The sequence below is a fragment of the Heteronotia binoei genome, chromosome 17 (genome assembly GCF_032191835.1).
Source record: "Heteronotia binoei isolate CCM8104 ecotype False Entrance Well chromosome 17, APGP_CSIRO_Hbin_v1, whole genome shotgun sequence".
NCBI lineage: Eukaryota > Metazoa > Chordata > Lepidosauria > Squamata > Gekkonidae > Heteronotia > Heteronotia binoei.
The window spans coordinates 53271946-53295723 of record NC_083239.1 but is presented as its reverse complement, the minus strand read 5'-3'; the positions used below and the strand labels follow the sequence as shown (position 1 = coordinate 53295723).

The 23778-nt window shown below is 50.6% G+C and overlaps 1 protein-coding gene across 1 annotated transcript; it reads right to left on the bottom strand.

Annotated features, from left to right (window-relative positions):
* Positions 1-1646: 1646 nt before the first annotated feature.
* On the bottom strand, positions 1647-20912 carry LOC132586102 (synaptosomal-associated protein 25-like). The gene is made up of 7 exons (XM_060258049.1): positions 20787-20912; positions 17088-17129; positions 14739-14787; positions 12173-12290; positions 5036-5167; positions 3999-4143; positions 1647-2717 (listed from the first exon to the last, which is right to left on the bottom strand). The coding sequence occupies exons 1-7, from the start codon at positions 20856-20858 to the stop codon at positions 2649-2651; spliced, it is 627 nt and encodes a 208-aa protein (XP_060114032.1). The 5' UTR covers positions 20859-20912; the 3' UTR covers positions 1647-2648.
* Between the last annotated feature and the right edge of the window lie 2866 nt (positions 20913-23778).

The following is a 23778-nucleotide window of genomic DNA, read 5'->3' as shown; positions in this document are numbered from 1 at the left end:
TGGAACCCCACACTGACTAAGGAAAGTCCAGGGCTTGCCAGTCCTCTTCATCCTCCAGTGGAACACCCTTTCATTGGAACGAAGGCAGCCAATCCCAAGATTTGCCATACAGTGGCCACACCCACTTTGGGGAAAGCTTGGCGAGGATAAAGGGAAGTAGAAGCGGAGGCCCTTGGACACCATGTCAGGGAGCCCAGCTTTTAGATGATCTCCCCTTTCCTGCAGGAGGCGCTGTGGAGACAGCCGTCTCACGTTCCTTTTCGCTCCATCAAATCTAACAGGATTTGTGCACCGCCTTGCAGGAAGGAGCCTCCGGGCTGGATCCCGGGATCCGTTCTGCTCAAGGAGGTGGTTTCCTCCAACGGAAGTCTCTTCCTGCCAGAGGGAAGCACCTCCGTTAGCAGAGCAGACCTGTGAGTCCTGATCTGTTACATGAAGCAATGCAAGAAGGAGAAGATGGCACACTCAAGTGTGGGGCGCTGGCGGGCACCCTGCCATCTCAACACACCAGCTGCATTTCCCCAAATCAAACTGTAAAACCCCAAAACACGTTTCAGAGTCAATCATTCCCTTCCTTTAATAACTTCCGGATACCCTTCTTCCCAGCAGTCAGAGGTAAAGGAGGAGAGAGCATAGCAACAGCAGCTGTGATCATTGTGGTCTCCAGTCCAAATCCTGACAACTCCACCATCTCCATTACTGGCTTTAAGCAAGCTGCTTTTTTCCCCTTGGCCCTCAGGGCACCAGCAACACAGGGGCCATGCTACTGGCCTACCTTACAGGGGTATTGTGAAGAGGTCACCAAAGTATTTTCTGTGAAGGGCTTTGGACACTGAAAGCTCAACAGAAATGCCACGGAAGTCAGAGGGGGCAGGCAAGCGAGTAGGAAAAGAAAGCCCTGGGCCCCTGGGGGTTAAGTTCATCTCCACTTGGGGTCTCCCCCGTCAGCTGCAGGGAATACAAGCATCCCACATCTATGTGGGGCAGCAAAACCCCCTTTCTGAGCCTGTGAGCACCTCTGGAATTTTAAGGAGGTGGTGGTGGGCACCACTCAAAATGGCTGCCACAGGAGGCGGAGCCCAACTCAAAATGGCTGCCCCTGAAGATGGAGCCAAACAGAATACCTCCCTCCCCAGGAAGGATGAAATGCTAAAGGGGGAACAGAATCACACACTGACTAAGGAAAGCCGAGGTACAGAACAGCTCTCCCTGTTCTTCAGTGGAAAACCCTCCCATTTGAACGAAGGAAGCCAATAATTTGACTGCTAGCCACCCTGAGTCCGCTTGCAGAGCGGGCGGGATATAAATCTGAGGTAAATAAATAAGCTGGGTTCAGGTCACCAGCTCCAGGTTGACTCAGCCTTCCATCCTTCTGAGGTCGGTCAAATGAGGACCCAGCTTGCTGGGGGGGTGGGGGAAGTGTAGATGACCGGGGAAGGCAACGGCAAACCACCCCGTAAAAAGCCTGCCAAGAAAACATTGCGAAAGCAACGTTACCCCAGAGTTGGCAATGACTGGTGCTTGCACATATAGAGTTACCTTTATAGAGTTCCTGCAGTCTTAGGGTTGGGATCGAATTGGTTTTATGTATCTTATATGATTTATAATGACTATATGGGATTTTTTTTTAGATATCTGCCGTGCGGTTTTTGTACCTGTTTTAATGGATGTCATTGTACAAATGTTGTGAACCACTCTGAGCTCTTGGCCAAAGAGAAGGGGTGTCAAAATTGAAATAAACTGCTTTGGGATTCAGGATAACTGAACAGGATAACTGGGGAAGGCGAGGGCAAACCACCCCGTAAAAAAGCCTGCCGTGAAAACGTCATGATGCAACGTCACCCCAGAGTCGGAAACGACTGGTGCTTGCGCAGGGGACGACCTTGACCTTTAAATAAATAAATAAAATAATAATAAGCCCCGAATTAGAATTGTCCCACACACTTCCCTGAAAGCTCGACAGGCAACAAGAAGACTTCTGGCAAGGACCACAGTGCCCTGGGCACTGCGTTCGGGAACCCTGTCCTAATGTAACGGGTGAAAGAACAAGCATCAATAACCAAGCAACCAATAACCATGTGCACCGCAGTCCACCGCACGTGGAGCGGCAAAGATGGCTCAGAGCACCTTCGTTCTCAAGTCCCTTCGCGACGCCCATCTCTGCCCTGTCTCTTTTGCCCAGCAGTTACCAGCTTCTCTACGAAGGTTGTGCGTACGTCACCCTTCAAGCGTTTGTTCTCGCTCAGTGTCCGTTCTTGCACACGTCCACATTTGGGGGAGGGGGGGGATCTACACGCCACTGTCTCAGCAACTGGGTTCCCCCAAAGTCAACCTCTCCCCTAAGCAGGAATCGCTCAAAGGTGGGCTACCTGGACGTAGGTTTGGGGTGAAGGCTCTAGGCTGTAGTAGTTTGCGGTATTTGTTAAGCCGCAGTAACCATCCGTTGGGCAGGGGAGTTCTGGAAATACGCGGGTTCCAAACTAGAGGACTGAACTCGGGGGTTTAAACTGGGCTGTTCTCCCCCCTCCCCCCGGTAGTGTTCTAAAATGGGCTAGATGGAAATCACTCCATCCTCAGAACCACAGCAGAAGAAATCAGGGGCTTCTGTGGGGAGGGAGAGGTGAGTAAAAGATGGACGACGGGCCGGCTCAGGACGACTTCAGCATCTTAGCGGTGATGGAGTTGGCCCCTCTGATACGGGTGTCGTTGGTGTCAACCTGAGGAGAACGAGAAAACGATTCACTGCCGGGAGGGTGTGGAGATCCTATGCTGCACTCCAACTAAAAGACGTGAATTCATCCATCCAAGTTTCTGCATGTGCTTTCGAGGCCATGCCAGGGCCGGTGCGTGCGAGTAGGCAAACTAGACAACTGCCTAGGGCGCCAACTCCCAGCAGCGCATGGGGTGCCCCCTCCCCAAGCCTCAGACTAGCTTCCCGTCTGCAGCCCCCTCCAAATTCGGCGAGTGCTGGGGAGGGGAAGCGCTGGGAGTGTTTTTCTTGGCTTTAAGGGACCGGGGAGCTCCCCTGACCCCTTAAAGCCAAGAAAGAACGGTGCTTACACTCCACAGCGCCCACCAATCAGGGACAGAGGTGGTTGGCCCTTGCCTGCCTCTTCATAGCAACCCTGGGCTTCCTTGGTGGTCTCCCATCCAAGGACTCAGCAGGGCCAACCCTGGGCATTCGATGAAATTGCTGAGCAGAAAGGTTAAAACAGATAAAAGGAAGTACTTCTTCACCCAAAGGGTGATTAACATGTGGAATTCACTGCCACAGGAGGTGGTGGCGGCCACAAGTATAGCCACCTTCAAGAGGGGTTTAGATAAAAATATGGAGCACAGGTCCATCAGTGGCTATTAGCCACAGTGTATGTGTGTATATAAAATGTTTTGCCACTGTGTGACACAGAGTGTTGGACTTGATGGGCCGTTGGCCTGATCCAACATGGCTTCTCTTATGTTCTTATGCTAAGCTTCTGAGATCTGATAATACTGGGCTAACCAGGGCCATCTGGGTCACGATACTTTTCGGACCGAGTCTTTCTAATTGCTGCCTATGAGTTACGTTATCCCTTTCCTTCTTGACTTGACTCCCGCTTTGTCCCTCTCCTCTCTGTTCACCCTTCCGAAATCCTTCAACCGGAAGGCTCTTTAAAGTGAAGCGGCACAGAGCCCCCTGCTGGTGGGTGATAAAGAAACCGCCCCCGAATGCATTGGGAAATGGAAACGCCCACCTAGACCAGGGGTGGCCAACGGTAGCTCTCCAGATGTTTTTTTGCCTACAACTCCCATCAGCCCCAGCCAGCATGGCCAACGGCTGGAGCTGATGGGAGTTGTAGGCAAAAAACATCTGGAGAGCTTCCGATGGCCACCTCTGACCCAGACCTGTGTTTGAGAAACCTGTGAGCAGACCTTGGGTGTGTTTCAAGGGGTTTTTTTTAAAGAGGTAACTGGCTCAGTTTCAGGGAAGGACCATATAAGGCGACCATCTCTCTCTCTACCTTTTCTGCAATGCTGTCCATCTGTTTGTTCTGGATGTCAATTTCGTTGCCCATATCGATAGCCATGTTGCGGAGGTTGCCCAGCAAGCTGTCTACATAGTTCATGTTCTGTTCCATCTCCTCTTCAGCATCGTCTTTCGTGATCCTGAAGGACAGAACACACATTATGCCGGATCACAGGGACTGTTCCAGCAATCAGAGAAACTCCTTCGCAAGACAGGGCCTTTTTGGTGGCAGACCCAAATTATGGAACAGTTTTCCCAGGGAGATGTTTCCGGCCTCCTCACTTTCAATCTTTAGGAGGCAGCTGAAGATTGCTTTATTTAAGACAGCATTTGATTAAAGCCGTTCCTGTGGTTTTAAATTTCAGTTTTAGGTAGGGTTGCCAAGTCCAATTCAAGAAATATCTGGGGACTTTGGGGGTGGAGCCAGCAGCAAGGGTGTGACTAGCATCACATTTAAAGAGACAGCACACCTTTTTAAATGCCTTCCTTCCATAGGAAATAATGAAGGATAGAGGCACCTTCTTTTGGGGCTCATAGAATTGGACCCCCTGGTCCAATCATTTTGAAACTTGGGGGGTATTTTGGGGAGAGGCACTAGATGCTATACTGAAAATCAGGCGTCTCTACCTCAAAAAACAGCCCCCCCAGAGCCCCTGATATCTCCAGATCAATTCCCCATTATACCCTATGAGAATCGATCTCCACGTAGGGAATAACGAAGTGCCCAGCAGACATTTCCCTTCCCCCCGCCCCGTTTCTGGCAACTCTGAAGTGAGGGATTGGCTTCTCTACTCACGAGTTGCTGCCAACTTCTCCAAAGTAACACAGACACCCCATCCCAAGAGGAAGCCTTTCCAATCGGAGACTGAAGCCTCCGGAGGCGGAAAGTCACATGGGGGTTGTGGGGGCGGGGCTTCCCCCTGCCGGCCAGCTGACTGGGGGCGGGAAGGAGCCTGGGAAAGCAGGAGAACCCCTGCTGGGACATGGGGATTGGCAAGCCTAGTTTAAGGCGTTTTATGTAATCTGTTTTACCTGTGAATGAAAGGACCACTCATGACCATCTGATTCCCGTCAGCCACCATGCAAGGCTGCCTGGAAACCACGTCATCCTGGCTGTTGCCGGACCCTGTCTTATAAGCCTCCAGCGCTTTGATGGACTTCAACCTACAAAGAAAAAGTCAGAACTTTAATGCATGAGAAAAAAAGGCAGTTTTGGAAGGACGGGGAGGGGGGGGAACTGTCAAGGAGTGCTTTCCTGCAGAAGCAAAACAAAATTATACATGACAGGTCTGTTATTCCACGACTAGGGGTGATATAAGAACATCAGAAGAGCCCTGCTGGATCAGACCAGGGAGGGTCCATCCAGTCCAGCCTCCTGTCTCACACAATGGCCAGCCAGTTCCTCTGGAGAACCAACAACAGGGCAGAGAGGCCAAGGCCTTCCCCTGAGGAGAACATCAGAAGAGCCCTGCTGGATCAGACCACTGAGGGTCCATCGAGTCCAGCCTCCTGTCTCACACAGAGGCCAGCCAGTTCCTCTGGAGGGCCAACAACAGGGCAGAGAGGCCGAGGCCTTCCCCTGAAAAGAACATCAGAAGAGCCCTGCTGGATCAGACCAGGGAGGGTCCATCTAGTCCAGCCTCCTGTCTCACACAGTGGCCAGCCAGTTCCTCTGGAGGGCCAACAACAGGGCAGAGAGGCTGAGGCCTTCCCCTGAGAAGAACAGCAGAAGAGCCCTGCTGGATCAGACCAGGGAGGGTCCATCTAATACAGCCTCCTGTCTCACACAGTGGCCAGCCAGTTCCTCTGGAGGGCCAACAACAGGGCAGAGAGGCCGAGGCCTTCCCCTGAGAAGAACATCAGAAGAGCCCTGCTGGATCAGATCAGTGAGAGTCCATCTAGTCCAGCCTCCTGTCTCACACAAGGGCCAGCTAGTTCCTCTGGAGGGCCAACAACAGGGCAGAGAGGCCGAGGCCTTCATAAGAACATCAGAAGAGCCCTGCTAGGACAGACCAGTGAGGGTCCATCTGGTCCAGCCTCCTGTCTCACACAGGGGCCAACCAGTTCCTCAGGAGGGCCAGCAACAGGGCAGAGAGGCTGAGGCCTTCGCCTGAGAAGAACATCAGAAGAGCCCTGCTGGATCAGACCAGTGAGGGTCCATCCAGTCCAGCCTCCTGCCTCACACAGTGGCCAACCTGTTCCTCTGAAGGGCCAACCAGGGCACAGAGACTGGGGTGGGGGGAGGTAAAGGTAGTCCCCTGTGCAAGCACCAGTCGTTTCCAGCTCTGGTGTGATGTTGTATCACAACGTTTTCATGGCAGACTTTGTATGGGGTGGTTTGCCATTGCCTTCCCCAGTCATCTATACTTTCCCCCCAGCAAGCTGGGTACTCATTTTTCCGGACCTCGGAAGGATGGAAGGCTGAGTCAACCTGGAGCTGGTGACCTGAACCCAGCTTCCGCCAGGATCGAACTCAGGTCGTGAGTAGGGAGCTTGGACTGCAGAACGGCAGCCCTACCACTCTGCACCACGGGGAAAGGTACAAACAAGTATAAGAGAAGGCCTGCATGGTTAACAAAGTAACGGAAGCTGTAAAAGGTAAGAAGGACTCCTTTAAGTGATGGAAAGCTAGTCCATGTGAGATTAATAAAAGGGAACACAGGCAGTGGCAAATCAAATGCAAGACTGTGATCAGGCAGGCAAAAAGGGACTATGAGGAGCATATTGCAAAAAACATAAAGACCAACAATAAAAATTTCTTCAAATATATTAGAAGCAGGAAACCAGCCAGGGAGGCAGTGGGGCCCTTGGATGACCATGGGGTAAAAGGATTACTGAAGGAGGATAGGAAAATGGCTGAGAAGCTGAATGCATTTTTTGCTTCCGTCTTCACTGTGGAAGATTAGAAGTGTTTGTCTGCTCCAGAACCACTTATATTGGAAGGGGTGTTGAAAGACCTGAGTCAGATTGAGGTGACAAGAGAGGAGGTCCTACAACTGATAGACGAATTAAAAACTAATAAATCACCAGGCCCGGATGGCATGCATCCCAGAGTTCTGAAAGAACTCAAAGTTGAACTTGTGGATCTTCTGACAAAAATATGTAATCTTTCATTGAAATCTGCCTCCGTTCCTGAGGGCTGGAAGGTAGCAAATGTCACCCCCATCTTTAAAAAGGGTTCCAGAGGAGATCTGGGAAACTACAGGCCAGTCAGTCTAACTTCAATACCGGGAAAGTTGGTAGAAACCATTATCAAGGACAGAATGAGTAGGCACATTGATGGACACAAGTTATTGAGGAAGACTCAGCATGGGTTCTGTAAGGGAAGATCTTGCCTCACTAACCTGTTACATTTCTTTGAAGGGGTGAACAAACATGTGGACAAAGAAGACTCGATAGATATTGTTTGCCTTGACTTCCAGAAAACTTTTGATAAAGTTCCTCATCAAGGCTCCTTAGTAAGCTCGAGAATCATGGAGTAAAAGGACAGGTCCTCTTGTGGATCAAAAACTGGCTAATTAATAGGAAGCAGAGAGTGAGTATAAATGGGCAGTCTTCGCAGTGGAGGACGGTAAGCAGTGGGGTGCCGCAGGGCTCAGTACTGGGTCCCATGCTCTTTAACTTGTTCATAAATGATTTGGAGTTGGGAGTGAGCAGTGAAGTGGCCAAGTTTGCAGATGACACTAAATTGTTCAGGGTGGTGAGAACCAGAGAGGATTGTGAGGAACTCCAAAGGGATCTGTTGAGGCTGGGTGAGTGGGCAACAACGTGGTAGATGAGGTTCAATGTGGCCAAGTGCAAAGTAATGCACATTGGGGCCAAGAATCCCAGCTACAAATTCAAGTTGATGGGGTGTGAACTGGCAGAAACTGACCAAGAGAGAGATCTTGGGGTCGTGGTAGATAACTCACTGAAAATGTCAAGACAGTGTGCGATTGCAATAAAAAAGGCCAACGCCATGCTGGGAATTATTAGGATGGGAATTGAAAACAAATCAGCCAGTATCATAATGCCCCTGTATAAATCGATGGTGCGGTCTCATTTGGAATATTGTGTGCAGTTCTGGTCACCGCACCTCAAAAAGGATATCATAGCATTGGAAAAAGTGCAGAAAAGGGCAACTAGAATTATTAAAGGTTTGGAACACTTTCCCTATGAAGAAAGGTTAAAACGCTTGGGGCTCTTTAGCTTGGAGAAACGTCGACTGCGGGGTGACATGATAGAGGTTTGCAAGATTATGCATGGGATGGAGAAGGTAGAGAAAGAAGTACTTTTCTCCCTTTCTCACAATACAAGAACTCGTGGGCATTCAATGAAATTGCTGAGCAGTCGGGTTAGAATGGATAAAAGGGGGTACTTCTTCACCCAAAGGCAGGGTGATTAACATGTGGAATTCACTGCCACAGGAGGTGGCGGCGGCTACAAGCATAGCCAGCTTCAAGAGGGGGTTAGATAACAATATGGAGCAGAGGTCCATCAGTGGCTATTAGTCACAGTGTGTGTGTGTATGTATATATATATATAATTTTTTTGGCCACTGTGTGACACACAGTGTTGGACTGGATGGGCCAATGGCCTGATCCAACATGGCTTCTCTTATGTTGTTATGTGACACAGAGTGTTGGACTGGATGGGCCATTGGCCTGATCCAACATGGCTTCTCTTATGTTCTTATGTGACACAGAGTGTTGGACTGGATGGGCCTTTGGCCTGATCCAACAGGGCTTCTCTTATGTTCTTCTGTGACACAGAGTGTTGGACTGGATGGGCCAGTGGCCTGATCCAACAGGGCTTCTCTTATGTTCTTCTGTGACACAGAGTGTTGGACTGGATGGGCCATTGGCCTGATCCAACATGGCTTCTCTTATGTTCTTCTGTGACACAGAGTGTTGGACTGGATGGGCCAGTGGCCTGATCCAACAGGGCTTCTCTTATGTTCTTCTGTGACACAGAGTGTTGGACTGGATGGGCCATTCGCCTGATCCAACATGGCTTCTCTTCTGTTCTTATGTGACCCAGAGTGTTGGACCGGATGGGCCTTTGGCCTGATCCAACATAGCTTCTCTTCTGTTCTTATGTGACACAGACAGTTGGACTGGATGGGCCAGTGGCCTGATCCAACAGGGCTTCTCTTATGTTCTTCTGTGACACAGAGTGTTGGACTGGATGGGCCATTGGCCTGATCCAACATGGCTTCTCTTATGTTCTTCTGTGACACAGAGTGTTGGACTGGATGGGCCACTGGCCTGATCCAACATGGATTCTCTTATGTTCTTATGTGACACAGACAGTTGGACTGGATGGGCCAGTGGCCTGATCCAACAGGGCTTCTCTTATGTTCTTCTGTGACACAGAGTGTTGGACTGGATGGGCCATTGGCCTGATCCAACATGGCTTCTCTTATGTTCTTCTGTGACACAGAGTGTTCGACTGGATGGGCCAGCGGCCTGATCCAACAGGGCTTCTCTTATGTTCTTCTGTGACAAGGAGTGTTGGACTGGATGGGCCATTGGCCTGATCCAGCATGGCTTCTCTTATGTTCTTCTGTGACACAGAGTGTTGGACTGGATGGGCCATTGGCCTGATCAAACATGGATTCTCTTATGTTCTTATGTGACACAGACAGTTGGACTGGATGGGCCACTGGCCTGATCCAACAGGGCTTCTCTTATGTTCTTCTGTGACACAGAGTGTTGGACTGGATGGGCCATTGGCCTGATCCAACATGGCTTCTCTTATGTTCTTCTGTGACACAGAGTGTTGGACTGGATGGGCCATTGGCGTGATCCAACATGGCTTCTCTTATGTTCTTCTGTGACACAGAGTGTTGGACTGGATGGGCCACTGGCCTGATCCAACAGGGCTTCTGTTATGTTCTTCTGTGACACAGAGTGTTGGACTGGATGGGCCATTGGCCTGATCCAACATGGCTTCTCTTATGTTCTTATGTGACACCGAGTGTTGGACTGGATGGGCCATTGGCGTGATCCAACATGGCTTCTCTTATGTTCTTCTGTGACACAGAGTGTTGGACTGGATGGGCCACTGGCCTGATCCAACAGGGCTTCTGTTATGTTCTTCTGTGACACAGAGTGTTGGACTGGATGGGCCACTGGCCTGATCCAACATGGATTCTCTTATGTTCTTATGTGACACAGACAGTTGGACTGGATGGGCCAGTGGCCTGATCCAACAGGGTTTCTCTTATGTTCTTCTGTGACACAGAGTGTTGGACTGGATGGGCCATTGGCCTGATCCAACATGGCTTCTCTTATGTTCTTCTGTGACACAGAGTGTTGGACTGGATGGGCCAGCGGCCTGATCCAACAGGGCTTCTCTTATGTTCTTCTGTGATAAGGAGTGTTGGACTGGAGGGGCCATTGGCCTGATCCAACATGGCTTCTCTTATGTTCTTCTGTGACACAGAGTGTTGGACTGGATGGGCCATTGGCCTGATCCAGCATGGCTTCTCTTATGTTCTTCTGTGACACAGAGTGTTGGACTGGAGGGGCCATTGGCCTGATCCAACATGGCTTCTCTTATGTTCTTCTGTGACACAGAGTGTGGGACTGGAGGGGCCATTGGCCTGATCCAGCATGGCTTCTCTTATGTTCTTCTGTGGCACAGAGTGTTGGACTGGATGGGCCACTGGCCTGATCCAACATGGCTTCTCTTATGTTCTTATGCTCCTTACAGAGACCGAGGCCTTCCCCTAATAAGAACATCAGAAGAGCCCTCCTGGATCAGACCAATAGCCCATCTACTCCAGCCTCCTGTTTCACACAGCGGACAACCTGGTCCTCCGGAAGACCAACAACAGAGCCTACAGGCTGAGGCCTTCCCCTGCTGTTGCCTCCTGGCTCTGAGATTCAGAGGATGAGTGCCTTTGAATGTAGCGGCTCCCCTCAGTCACCAGGACTAGTAGCCTATGATCGTAGCCAGGAATGGAATTCTAGCAGGAGCTCATTTGCCTATTAGGCCACACCCCCTTGATGTAGCCAATCTTCCAAGAGCTTACAAAAAAGAGCCTTGTAAGCTCTTGGAGGATTGGCTACATCTGGGGTGTGTGGCCTAATATGCAAAGAAGCTCCAGCTAGAATTCCACCCCTGATAGTAGCCTCTCTCTCTCTCTCTCTCTCTCTCTCTCTCTCTCTCTCTCTCGGCTTGGCTTCGCGAACGAAGATTTAAGAAGGGTGCAATAGTCCACGTTTGCTGCAGGCTCGCTGGTGGCTGACAAGACCAATGTGGGACAGGCAGGTCCGGCCACAGCGGCTGCAGGGAAAAGTCTGATTTAGGGTTGGTCCTGTAGCAGTGCGATTCTTCCTCAATCTCCTTTTGTCCTCAAGACCAGCTATGCGTGTGTTCTCAAAGGAAGAGACAGCCTGGTGGATGGTGTGCCTCCATGCTTTGCGATCTGAGGCTAGGTCAGACCACTGGTGATGGTTGATGTGACAGGTGCTAAGGGATTTCTTCAAGGAGTCCTTGTACCTCTTCTTTGGTGCCCCTCTATTTCGATGGCCGGTGGAGAGTTCGCCATACAGGGCAATCTTGGGAAGGCGGTGGTTTTCCATCCTAGAAATATGCCCCGCCCAGCGCAGCTGCGCCTTCAACAGCAGTGCCTCGATGCTGGTAACCTCTGCCCGCTTGAGGACTTCAGTGTTGGTCACAAAGTCACTCCAGTGGATGTTGAGGATGGTGCGAAGGCAGCGCTGATGAAAGCGCTCAAGGAGTCGCAGGTGATGACGGTATAAAACCCACGATTCGGAGCCATAGATGAGGGTTGTCATCACAACCGCTTTGTAAACATTGATAGTAGCCATGAATCTATCTAATCGCTTTTTAAAGCTGTTTATTCCTGTGGCCATTACGACATCCTCTCGCAGCAAATTCCACTTTTTAATCCCTCTCTGTGTAAAGCAGTATTTCCTTTGTTTTTCTGTCCTGAACCTCCTGCCCATCAGCTTCCTTGGATGCCCTCGAGTTCTAGTATTTGGGGAGAGGAAGAAAAATGTCTCTTTGTCCACTGTCTCCACCCCATGCATCATTTTATAACCCCCTACAGAGTAAAACCTCCATGTGCAAGAGCACCTCACCACAGAGAGCCGAATGCTGCCCTGCCAGAGAATCTAGGCTCTGTGGAACCCCTTGATCTGAGCTGTCAGAACTTACTTGGCACAGGGGCAGACGAAAAGCCCGCAGCATTTGGCCATGTCTGAAAGATTTTTCTCTGCTTGCTTCATATTTTGGTGGATTTGGTCCAAGCCTTCTTCAATCCGGTCCAGTTGCTCTGGAAAGGGGAAGGAAGGAAGGAAGGAGGGAGGGAGGGAGGGAAGGAAGGAAGGAAAAGAAGGAAAGGGAAGGGAGGAAGGGAGGAAGGGAGGAAGGAAGGAAGGAAGGAAGGAAGGAAGGAAGGAAGGAAGGAAGGAAGGAAGGAAGGAAGGAAGGAAGGAAGGAAGGAAGGAAGGAAGGAAGGAAGGAAGGAAGGAAGGAATCCAGCATGATGTGGTGTTTAGAGGCTCAGAACAGGACCTGGGTTCAAATCCCCATTTTGCCATGAAATTTGCTAGATAATCCTGGGCTGGTCACTCTCAGTTTAAGCTACCTCACAGCAATGTTCCCTCTAAGCTGTGAAGTCTTGTGAGCAAAAATTCTACTTTGTGAGCTACTGGCATTAAAGTTGTGAGCTGCTGCATAAATCAGCTTGCTTCACGACCATTTTACCTGAGCTGAGACAAAAATGCGTGAGCCAGAAGCTAAAAAATTGCGATCCAGCTCACCCTCACTCAGCCTAGAAGAAACACTGGTTGTGAGTATAACACAGGTAGGAGAAACCTTGCGGCGCTTCCAGGGGCTCATCGGAGAAAAGGCAGGATAAATATGGATCCACACACAGAATGATGGTAGGAGGCAAGAGCACAGTGTAGCCCCTTCAGAACCGCAGTTGGAGGGTCTGTAGTTTTGAATGCTTCCTTGGAAGCTGCAAACAAACTCCACTCAAAGAGCAAACAAGACCAGAGAGAAATCCTCACCCTGATGCCCTAGTTTTCTGTTTGCGGGGCCTGGAAATTCTCACCCTGATGCCCTAGTTTTCTGTTTGCAGGGCCTAGAAATTTTCATCCTGATGCCCTAGTTTTCTGTTTGCGGGGCCTAGAAATTCTCACCCTGATGCCCTAGTTTTCTGTTTGCAGGGCCTAGAAATTCTCATGCCCCAGTTTTCTGTTTCCAGGGAGATTTTGAAAAAAATGGTACCTACCACCCTCCTTCTGAAGTATTACAGCACTCTAGCTCCTCAGCTCTATATGAATAGATCCAGCCCATGCTATAATAATATGCATTTCAGAGAGGTAACAAACAGGCATTCATCCAACTCATGTAGGGTTGCCAAGTCCAATTCAAGAAATACCTGGGAACTTTGGGGATGGAGCCAGGAAGCATTGGGCGTGGAGCAAGGAGACTTTGGGGGTGAAGCCAGGAGGCATTGGGGTGGAGCCAGGAGACTTTGGGGGGTGGAGCCAGAAGCAAGGTTGTGACAAGCATGATTGAACTCCAAAGGGAGTTCTGGCCATCACATTTCAAAGGACCACACACCTTTTAAATCCCTTCCCTCCATTAGAAATAATGAAGGAGAGGGGAACCTTCTTTGGGGGCTCATAGAATTGGACCCCCTGGTCCAATCTTTTTGAAACTTGGCGGGTGTTTTAAGGAGAGGCACGGGATGCTATGCTGAAAAAGAGCACCCCCCCCCACAGAACCCCAGATAACCATAGATCAATTCTCCATTATCACCTATGGCAGGGGTGGCCGACGGTAGCTCTCCAGATGTTTTTTACCTACAACTCCCATCAGCCCCAGCCAGCATGGCCAACGGCTGGGGCTGATGGGAGTTGTAGGCAAAAAGCATCTGAAGAGCTACCGCTGGCCACCCCTGACCTATGGGAATCAATCTCCAGAGGGAATAGCTGAGTGCCCAACAGACATTTCAATCCCTCCCCCGCTTTCTGATGAACCTGAAATGGAGGAAGGGTCTCCAAACCGGGGTATCCGTTGCCTCCACCTGGGGATTATACAACACACAGAGAGTATCAAAGATTTTAGGTTTTCACGGCTGGTAACATCATTAGGGTTTGTAGAATCTTTCGGGCTCAAGTGCCGTGTTCTACTGGAGAAAGTTTTCCTTCCAGCAGTGCAAGTTTAAGAAATGCAGCCAGAAGAAAGGGTGCCAGAGAAAGCAATAAACCACATCATATCTGCAGCAGAACTAAAGGAAGTATGTTTACTGGAAACAAATTTATCCTGCCTTTCCACAATTTATTCCCCCAGCCTATAACGAATAAGATCCCAAGATATAACAGGATTTTGGTGTGATGTCTAAATAAAACTCCACTCCTTGCAACCTCCAAAGATACCCCCATCTTCCTACAGTCTCCAAACAGCAATATTTTAGATTTATGTTGACATTTATTTATTCAATTCCAAAGATTTCAGGTTTTCACGGCTGGTAACATCATTAGGGTTTGTAGAATCTTTCGGGCTCAAGTGCCGTGTTCACAGAGAGTAACGCAGCAAAAGGACAAAAAACAAAGGTACATAACCCACCGTGAAAACCAGCTTCTATTATTAAATTATACAAGGTCAACAAAAATAACCACATATACAAGGTTTTAGTGATTGGAAATGTGAAAAGAAAAGGGGGTCCGTTCATCTCATTGTGCCACCGTGGGACTCCAGGACTTACCTCCCTGTTCGTCCAACATGACCAAGGTCCGGATCCCAGCATCTTTGGTCTGTTGCGGGGGGGGGGGGGGAGAGAGAGAGAGAAAACAGAGAAGTGTAGAAAGACCAACTAATTCTGCATAATTCCCCAGAAGAAAGATCCACATGAGTAGCCGTGTTAGTTTGTCTACAGCAGCGGAAAAGAGCAACAATCCAGCAGTGCCTTCAAGACTAACACAATCTGTGGCAATAGAACAACATTTGTGGCTGGCACACATCTAGCTTACACCCAGAATTAAACTGTGTTGGTCTTAAATGTTGTTAGTCCTTAAGGTGCTCCTGGACTATGGTTCTTTTCTATCCCATAATTCCTGAGGAGGGAAAGGGTTCCTTGGACAATGGCATTATAGAATCATAGAATCTTAGAGTTGGAAGGGCCCTCCAGGGTCATCTAGTCCAACCCCCTGCACAAGGCAGGAAACTCACAAACCCCTCCCCCTAAATTCACAGGATCTTCACTGTCAGATGGCCATCTAGCCTCTGCTTCAAAACCTCCAAGGAAGGAGAGCTAGAGTTGGAAGGGACCTCCAGGGTCATTTAGTCCAACCCCCAGGACAATCCAGGAAACTCACCAATACCTCCCCCTAAATTCACAGGATCCTCATTGCTGTCAGATGGCCATCCAGCCTCTGCTGAAAAACCTCCAGGGAAGGAGAGCCCACCACCTCCCGAGGAGGAAGCCTGTTCCACCGAGGAACGGTCAGGAAGTTCTTCCTAATGTCAAGCCGGAAACTCTTTTGATTTAATTTCAACCCACTGGTTCTGGTCCGACCTTCTGGGGCCACAGAAAACAATTCCACACCCTCCTCTAGATCAGGGGTGGCCGACAGTAGCTTGCCAGATGTTTTTTTTTGCCTACAACTCCCATCAGCCCCAGCCATTGGCCATGCTGGCTGGGGCTGATGGGAGTTGTAGGCAAAAAAAAACATCTGGAGAGTTACCGTCGGCCGCCCCTGCTCTAGAGGACATCGAAGTGTATATTAAATAAATAAAAACAGGTAATTGAAGGAAGCGAACTTAGGGTCACCGCCCTTTGCCAAATCCAGAGGGCAATAAAAATCCAGTCCAGGGGTTTGTCTCTTTGTCCCACGATATGATGACCAAGAAACAGCATCCAAGGCTGAAAAAACATGAAGCTGCCTTATATTGGCTCATCCCCTTTGTCCATTGACATCAATATTGCCTAGTCCGGCTGGAAGCCGCTCTCCACGGTCTGAGGCCGAGGTCTTTCCCATCACCTCCTGCCTGGTCTTTTAACTGGAGGCGCTGCTGGGGATTGAACCGGGGACCTTCTGCATGACAAGCAAATGCTCTCCTCTCTGCAGGTTGTCAGGCTGAGGTTTTTCCCATCACCTCCTGCCTGGTCCTTTGGAAATGGAGATGCCCGGAATTGAATCTGGGACCTTCTACATGCCAAGCAGAGGCTCTGTCACTAATCCCGCCCCCCCTCCCCAAAACAGGAGATATGAGTAGATAAAACTGCCTTAAACTGAATTAGACCCTTGGTCCATCAAAGCCAGTATTGTCTACTCAGACTAGCAGCTGCTCTCCAGGGTCTCAGGCAAAGAAGGGTCTTTCCCATCCCCTCCTGCCTGGTCCTTTTAAACCGGAGATGCTGCCGGGAATTGAACCAGGGACCTTCTGCATGCCAAGCAGATGCTCTACCACTGAGCTACAGCCCCACTTCATGGCTCTCCAGGGTCTCACACCAAGGTCTTTCCCATCACCTCCTGCCTGGTCCTTTTAACTGGAGATGCTGGGGATTGAACCTGAAACTTTCTGCATGCTGAGCAGAGGCTCTGCCATTGAGCCATGGAGGTCTTTCTCATCACCTCCTGCCTGGTCCTTTCAACTGGAGATGCCGGGGATTGAACCTGGGACCTTCTGCATGCCAAGCAGATGCTCTTCCACTGAACCACAGCCTGACTTCATGGCTCTCCCGGGTCTCAGGCCGAGGTCTTTCCCATCACCTCCTGCCTGGTCCTTTTAACTGGAGATGCCGGGGATTGAACCTGGGACCTTCTGTATGCCAAGCAGAGGCTCTTCCACTGAGCCACGCCCCACCCATGGCTCTCCCGGGTCTCAGGTTGAGGTCTTTCCCATCACCTCCTGCCTGGTCCTTTTAACTGGAGATGCCAGGGATTGAACCTGGGACCTTCTGCATGCCAAGCAGAAGCCCTGCCACTGAGCCACAGCCCCACTCCTGCTGGAACATACCGATGAAGGGAGTGTCATCTCAGCAGCTGGCATTGGCTGGCTATTAAGAAAATCCATCTGTGAATTTCTCCCACCCTGTTCCTCAGTATCTTACCTCCTCCACCAGATGGACCATCCTCCTAGTGCTATCCAAAGACTGCAGGAGGGAACCGAAGACCAGGGCCGGAGATGGTCAGGAGGGGAAAAAAGCACATTGTTACCAAAGGTCCAGTTATCCTGAATCCCAAAGCAGTTTATTTCAATGTTGACACCCCTTCTCTTTGGCCGAGAGCTCAAAGTGGTTTACAACATTTGTGCAATGACATCCATTAAAACAGGTACAAAAACCGCACGGCAGATATCTAATCAAATCCCATATAGTCATTATAAATCATATAAGATACATAAAACCAATTCAGTCGTAACCCTGACTGCAGGAACTCTGTAAAGGTAAAGGTAGTCCCCTGTGCAAGCACCAGTCGTTTCCAACTCTAGGGTGACGTTGCTTTCGCAATGTTTTCTTGGCAGGCTTTTTAACGGGGTGGTTTGCCATTGCCTTCCCCAGTCATCTACACTTTCCCCACAGCAAGTTGGGGACTCATTTGACCCACCTCGGAAGGATGGAAGGCTGAGTCAACCTCAAGCCGGCTACCTGAAAACCCAGCTTCCGCCGGGGATCGAACTCAGGTCGTGAGCAGAGCTTCGGACTGCAGGACTGCAGCTTTACCACTCTGCGCCACGGGGCTCACTAGAATATAAATGGCTCACTGGAACTCTATAAATGGCGTCAAATATTACAATACCCCCAAGAGATACTAGAGCAGGGGTGGCCAAACTGTGGCTCTTTCACAGATATTGTGTGGCTCTTGAAGCCCACCGCTCCGTTGGCCAGCTTGGAGCAGGTGTTTGTCTCTTTAACATAGCCTGCGTGTGTTTGCGCCAAGACCTGGAGAGCAGCAATTAGCCGCAGATGTCTTCCCGGCCCCGAGCCAAGAAGGTGTGTGGTGGGGAGGGTGGGGAGTGAAAGATGAGACAGGTCTATGATTCAACCCTTCACCCCGGTCTGGCCCACCCCTCTCCTCTCTGTTCTTTGCAAGGGGAAAGAATAGCTCGCCACCTGCTAAAACTTCGGGCTGTGTTCTAGCTGGAAGCAGGGAGGGGGGAATCGAACCGCCCACCAGGGCAAGGCCTGGACAGCTGTGAGCTTTGTTTCCAAGAGGCCTTGGATAAGGTTGGAAAGTAGGGTTGCCAGCCTCCAGGTGCGGCCTGGAGATCTCCCAGAACCAGGGCGTTTTTTTGAGCAGGAACCCTGTAAATTGGCTTCCTTCGAGTAGACTCAGTTGTGCGTGAATGCTTTTTTCCTCAGTGCCCTACTCCTAACGATGCGGAGAGAGTAAGGAAGGAACCGCTTATGAAAGAACTCACGGTTTCAATCACTTCGTCAGCCCTCTTCTCCCGACACAGGAACACAGTTCTGGCTGGCTTGGTGTCAGGGGGTGTGGCCTGATATGCAAATGAGCTTGCCAATACAATGGTGATGTCAGGGGGTGTGGCCTAATATGCAAATTAGTCCCTGCTGGGCTTTTTCTAGAAAAAAAGCCCTGCCCGGAACTACAACTAATCTCCAAACGACAGAGATCAGTTTCCCTGGAGAAAATGGAAATGACAGAAAAATCACCAGAAGCGATGAAATTTCCACGGAAATGTGTATAAATACGTTTTCGTGCAAGCTTAAACAAAACAAAACTAAGGAACACTGAGCTTTAAACATATGAATTTTCCCACACAGTCTTTCAGTAGCCCTGTAAATCGGCTTCCTTCGAGTAGACTCACTTGTGGGTGAACGCTTTCTTCCTCAGTGCCTGACTCCTAACGATGCAGAGAGAGTAAGGAAGGACGGTTTCGATCACTTCGTCAGCCTCCTTCTCCCGATGCTGCACGAAGCCTCAGCTCAATTTTTTTCAGCATGGGTCTATGCATGCTCTCATCAGTGGAGAGTTGGCAGCAACTGATGAGAGCATGCGTAGATCCATGTTGAAAAAATTGAGCTGAGGCTCTGTGTAACGTCGGGAGAAGGAGGCTGACGAAGTCATCGAAACCATGAGGAGTTCTTTCATAAGCGGTTCCTTCCTTACTCTCTCCGCATCGTTAGGAGTCAGGCACTGAGGAAGAAAGCATTCACCCACAACTGAGTCTACTCGAAGGAAGCCAATTTACAGGGCTACTGAAAGTCCGTGTGGGGAAATTCATATGTTGAAAGCTCAGTGTTTCTTAGTTTTGTTTTGTTGAAGCTTGCACTAAAAAGTATTTATACACATTTCCGTGTAAATTTCATTGCTTCCGGTGGTTTTTCTGTTATTTCCATTGATTACACCAGTTCCAGTTGTTTTGATCATCCCCTGGAGAATATAGCTGCTGTGGAGGGTGGGGTCTACTGAGATCCCTCCCCAAACCCCTCCCTTCTGAGGCTCCACCCCCAAAATCTCCAGGTGTTCCCCAAACTGGAGCTGGCAACCCTAGGAAGGAGCCAGGATCAGTGGTCACTCTGCATGAAACCCTTTCCTCTTTGAGAGCTTAGATCCACTTGGATCGATGCAGGGTCCATCCAGCCAGGCATCTGAAGTCCAAAGGAGAGGCAGTGCGGTGTAGTGGTTAGGGTACAGAAATAGGGGGAATTGGGGATTCACCTCTTCACTCTCCAATCCAACGACTCTGACCAACAGGGTTTCCAGGCACCCCCCAGCAGGGGTGGGGTGGGCCAGATGATTAAAGAGCTGAAAGGAACCCTTTCCCTATGAAGAAAGGGGAAAGCGCTTGGGGCTCTTTAGCTTGGAGAAACGTCAACAGAGGGGTGACATGATAGAGGTTTACAAGATGATGCGTGGGATGGGATAGACAAGGTAGAGAAAGAAATACTTTTCTCCCTTTCTCACAATACAAGAACTCGTGGGCCGCAAGGAAATGACTGAGCAGTTGGGTTAGAACGGATAAAAGGAAGTCCTTCTTCACCCAAAGGGTGATTAATGCGTGGAATTCACTGTCAGAGGAGGTGGTGGCGACTACGAGCATAGATGGCTTCAAGGGGATTGGAGAAACATCTGGAGCAGAGGTCCATCAGTGGCTATTAGCCTCAGTGTATTGTTGGAACTCTCTGTCTGGGACAGTGATGCTCCGTATTCTTGGTGCTTGGAGGGGCAACAGTGGGAGGGCTTCTAGTGTCCTGGCCCAACTGGTGGACTTTCTGATGGCACCTGGGTTTGGGCCACTGCATGACACAGAGTGTTGGACTGGATGGGCCACTGGCCTGATCCAACATGGCTTCTCTTATGTTCTTCTGTGACACAGAGTGTTGGACTGGATGGGCCACTGGCCTGATCCAACATGGCTTCTCTTATGTTCTTATGTCTGGGGCAGTGATGCTGTGTATTCTTGGTGCTTGGGAGGGGCAACAGGGTGAGGGCTTCTAGTGTCCTGGCCCTACTGGTGGACCTCCTGATGGCACCTAGTTTTCTTGGCCATTGCGTGACACAGAGTGTTGGACTGGATGGGCCATTGGCCTGATCCAGTTTGGCTTCCCTTATGTTCTTATCTAGGTTAAGAAACTCCTGTAGATTTGGGGATGGAGCCTGGGGAGGCTAGGGACCTCAAAGGGTACAATGCCAAGAGAGTCCATCTTCCACAGCACCCCTTTACTCCAGGGGATCTGATCTCTCTCACCTGGAGACAGCTGTAATTCCAGGAGGTCTTCCGCCCCCGCCCCCCGGAGCCCAAAGTTTGGCCAGGGAGTCCCGTTGGGGGTGGTTCTCTTCCCTACCTCATTGGTGACCTGGTTGATGCGACACTGAAGAGTTTCCCGGTCGGATTCTGTCATGCTGTTGGCGGCCATCTTGGCGTCCTAAGGAAAGATTCTGAGGGGGGTGATTTCCCTCTCGTGGACGACGGCCAGGTTCTCCTGAGAAAGCAAGAGAGATTTGTTGAGAAAGAGAGACCAAGGGACCTTTTCCCCTCCACTATGTGAGCCAAGAGTAGGGATGCCAATCCCCAGGTGGGGGCAGGGGATCCCCCAGTTTGGAGGCCCTCCCCCCACTTCAGGTCATCAGAAAGCAGGGGGAGGGGAGGGAAATGTCTGCTGGGCACTCCATTATTCCCTACGGAGAACGATTCCCATAGGGTATAATGGAAAATTGATTCACGGGTATCTGGGGCTTGAGGGGGGGGGAGGCTGTTTTTGAGATAGAGGCACCGAATTTTCAGCATAGTATCTGGTGCCTCTCCTCAAAAGACTCTCCAAGTTTCAAAAAGGTTGGGCCAGGGGGTCCAATTCTGTGAGCCTCAAAAGAAGGTGCCCCTATCCCTCATTATTTCCAATGGAGGGAAGGCATTTAAAAGGTGTGAAGTCCTGCAGAATTCTCCATTATACCCCAAGGGAATCTGTCTCCGTAGGGAATAATGAGTGCCCAGCAGACATTTCCCTCCCGGCCCTGCTTTCCGATGACCCTGAAGCGGGGGGAGGCCCTCCAAACTGGGGGAAACCCTGCCCCCACCTGCGGATTGGCAACCATTAACTCTAGGTTGGGAAGTACCTGGAAATTTGGGGATGGAACCTGGGGAGGGTGGGATTTGAGGAAGGGAGGGACCTCCGTGGGGGGTATAACATCATAGAGTCCACCCTCCAAAGCAACCACTTCTTCTGGGGTAACCGAACTCTGCGATCTGGAGCTCAGTTTTAATTCTGCAAGATCTCCAGGCCCCACCTGGAGGGTGGCAACCCTAGGAGGCAGCCTTCAAGATGCTGCGGGGGCAGGGTTGCCAAGTCCGACTCAAGAAATACCTGGGGACTTTGGGGGTGGAGCCAGGAGCAAGGGTGTGACGAGCATAACTGAGCTCCAAAGGGAGTTCTGGCCATCATATTTAAAGAGACCGTGCTCCTTTTAAATGCCTTCCTTTTATGAACATACGAAGCTGCCTTCTACTGAATCAGACCCTGGGTCCATCAAAGTCAGTATTGTCTACTCAGACTGGCACCGGCTCTCCAGGGTCTCAAGCTGAGGCTTTTTCACACCTATTTGCCTGGATCCTTTTTTGGAGATGCCAGGGATTGAACCTGGGACCTTCTGCTTCCCAAGCAGATGCTCTACCACTGAGCCACCGTCCCTCCCAAATGGACCCTGGAGAGCTGCTGCCAGTCTGAGAAGACGATACTGACTTTGATGGACCGAGGGTCTGATTCAGTATAAGGTAGCTTCATATATATATATATATGTTCCATAGGAAATAACGGAGGATGGCGGCACCTTCTTTGGGGGCTCATAGAATTGGACCCCCTGGTCCAATCTTTTGGAAACTTGGAGAGTGTTTTGAGGAGAGGCACCGGATGCAATGCTCAAATCGTGGTGTCGCTGCCTCAAAAAACAGCCCCTCTGGAGCCCCAGATACCTACCGATCAATTTTCCTTTATTCCCTATGGGAATCGCTCTCCATCGGGAATAATGGAGTGCCCAGAAGACATTTCCCTCCCCTCCCCCCGCTTTCTGATGACCCTGAAGCGGGGGTGGGCCTCCAAAGCGGGGAATCCCCTGCCCCCGCCTGGGAATTGGCAACCCTATGCAGGGGTCCTTGTTCACAGCCCCCAGAAATCCAGGGCTCACCGTGAGCGTCTTTGCAGTTGTGTTTTGCTCTTGGAAATTAATATTCCTGCCGGGAAGGGAAGCCAGGCCGGGGTGGGGGGGTGGACTGGCGCTGCCAGAACTCCCAGCCCCCTCTGTTGAAATACCAGCCGGCACCTACTAATTATTGCGTTGGCAAAATGCAGCTGTTGGTGCATAGAAACAGCGCCATCCACTCCAGGACATTTCGGCGCCGCTACCTTTTGCCAACGCACCGCCTCCGAAAAATTAAGATGCATGAAAACAGGGTTCCCTTTCGGGTTCCTCTGCTTCCAGGAGGAGAGGGGGGGGCGAGAAAGAAGGGGGAGAAATCCCCAAACCTCTTTCGTGGGGCTGACGGCAGAGAGAGAGAAAGGGAGAGGGGCGGTGGTGGTGGGCTGGGTTGGGTTGGGAACAAAAGTGGTGGAGGGATCGTCAGGAGAATTGGAGGAGAACGCCAACTTCTCCGAAGGTACAAAGGAGATCTTGGAGGCAGCCGAAGTGGGAGAGAGAGAAAAAAAGAGCACCTAAAATTAGCAGAAGCCCTGGAGTGTCTTCCCGACAGGGAAGACTCGAACTCCTGGGGGCTTTTTAACTTAGAAGCAAAGCAGGGGCGGGGAGGGAGAAAGAACATTACCCAGAGATTAATCATTTATTTACAAATGTACCGGAAGAACAGGCAGAAGCTAAGCTGGTGCGTCCCTCCATCCAGCCCTCAGCGTCCTTGAAATGGATGTGTGCCGTCCTAGTAGTTCTTTCAGGATGCAGCAGAGGCCAAGGCAAGCGCTGCTCATTTCCATTCCCTTCCAGGCCTTAGAGGCACCAGGTGCGAATCAAACTGCCGTCCAAGGCACACCTGCTGAAGACTATTGCTCTAAACCCTGAAAGTCTCCGGGCAGGGGAAGGGGGGAGCGGGGCAACCACAGGTGACGTTTTGTAATGAGTCAGTCTGGGTAACCTTGTCACAACCTTGCTTCTGGCTCCACCCCCAATGTCTCCTGGTTGTCCTTGAAAGGGCAGCTGCTGGGAGAGCCCTCTCAGCCCCACCCACCTCACAGGGGGGTCTGTTGTGGGGGAGGAAGGGAAAGGAGATTGTGAGCCGCTCTGAGACTCTGTCCTTGAAAGGGCAGCTGCTGTGAGAGCCCTCTCAGCCCCACCCAC

Coding starts and splice junctions, on each gene's coding strand:
- LOC132586102 (XM_060258049.1), bottom strand. CDS start 20,858: ATGGCCGCCAACAGCATGACAGAATCCGACCGGGAAACTCTTCAGTGT. Junction 12,291..14,738: donor CATGTTGGACGAACAGGGAG/GTAAGTCCTGGA, acceptor TCCCCTTTCCAG/AGCAACTGGACCGGATTGAA. Junction 5,168..12,172: donor TTCGTCTGCCCCTGTGCCAA/GTAAGTTCTGAC, acceptor TTTTCTTTGTAG/GTTGAAGTCCATCAAAGCGC.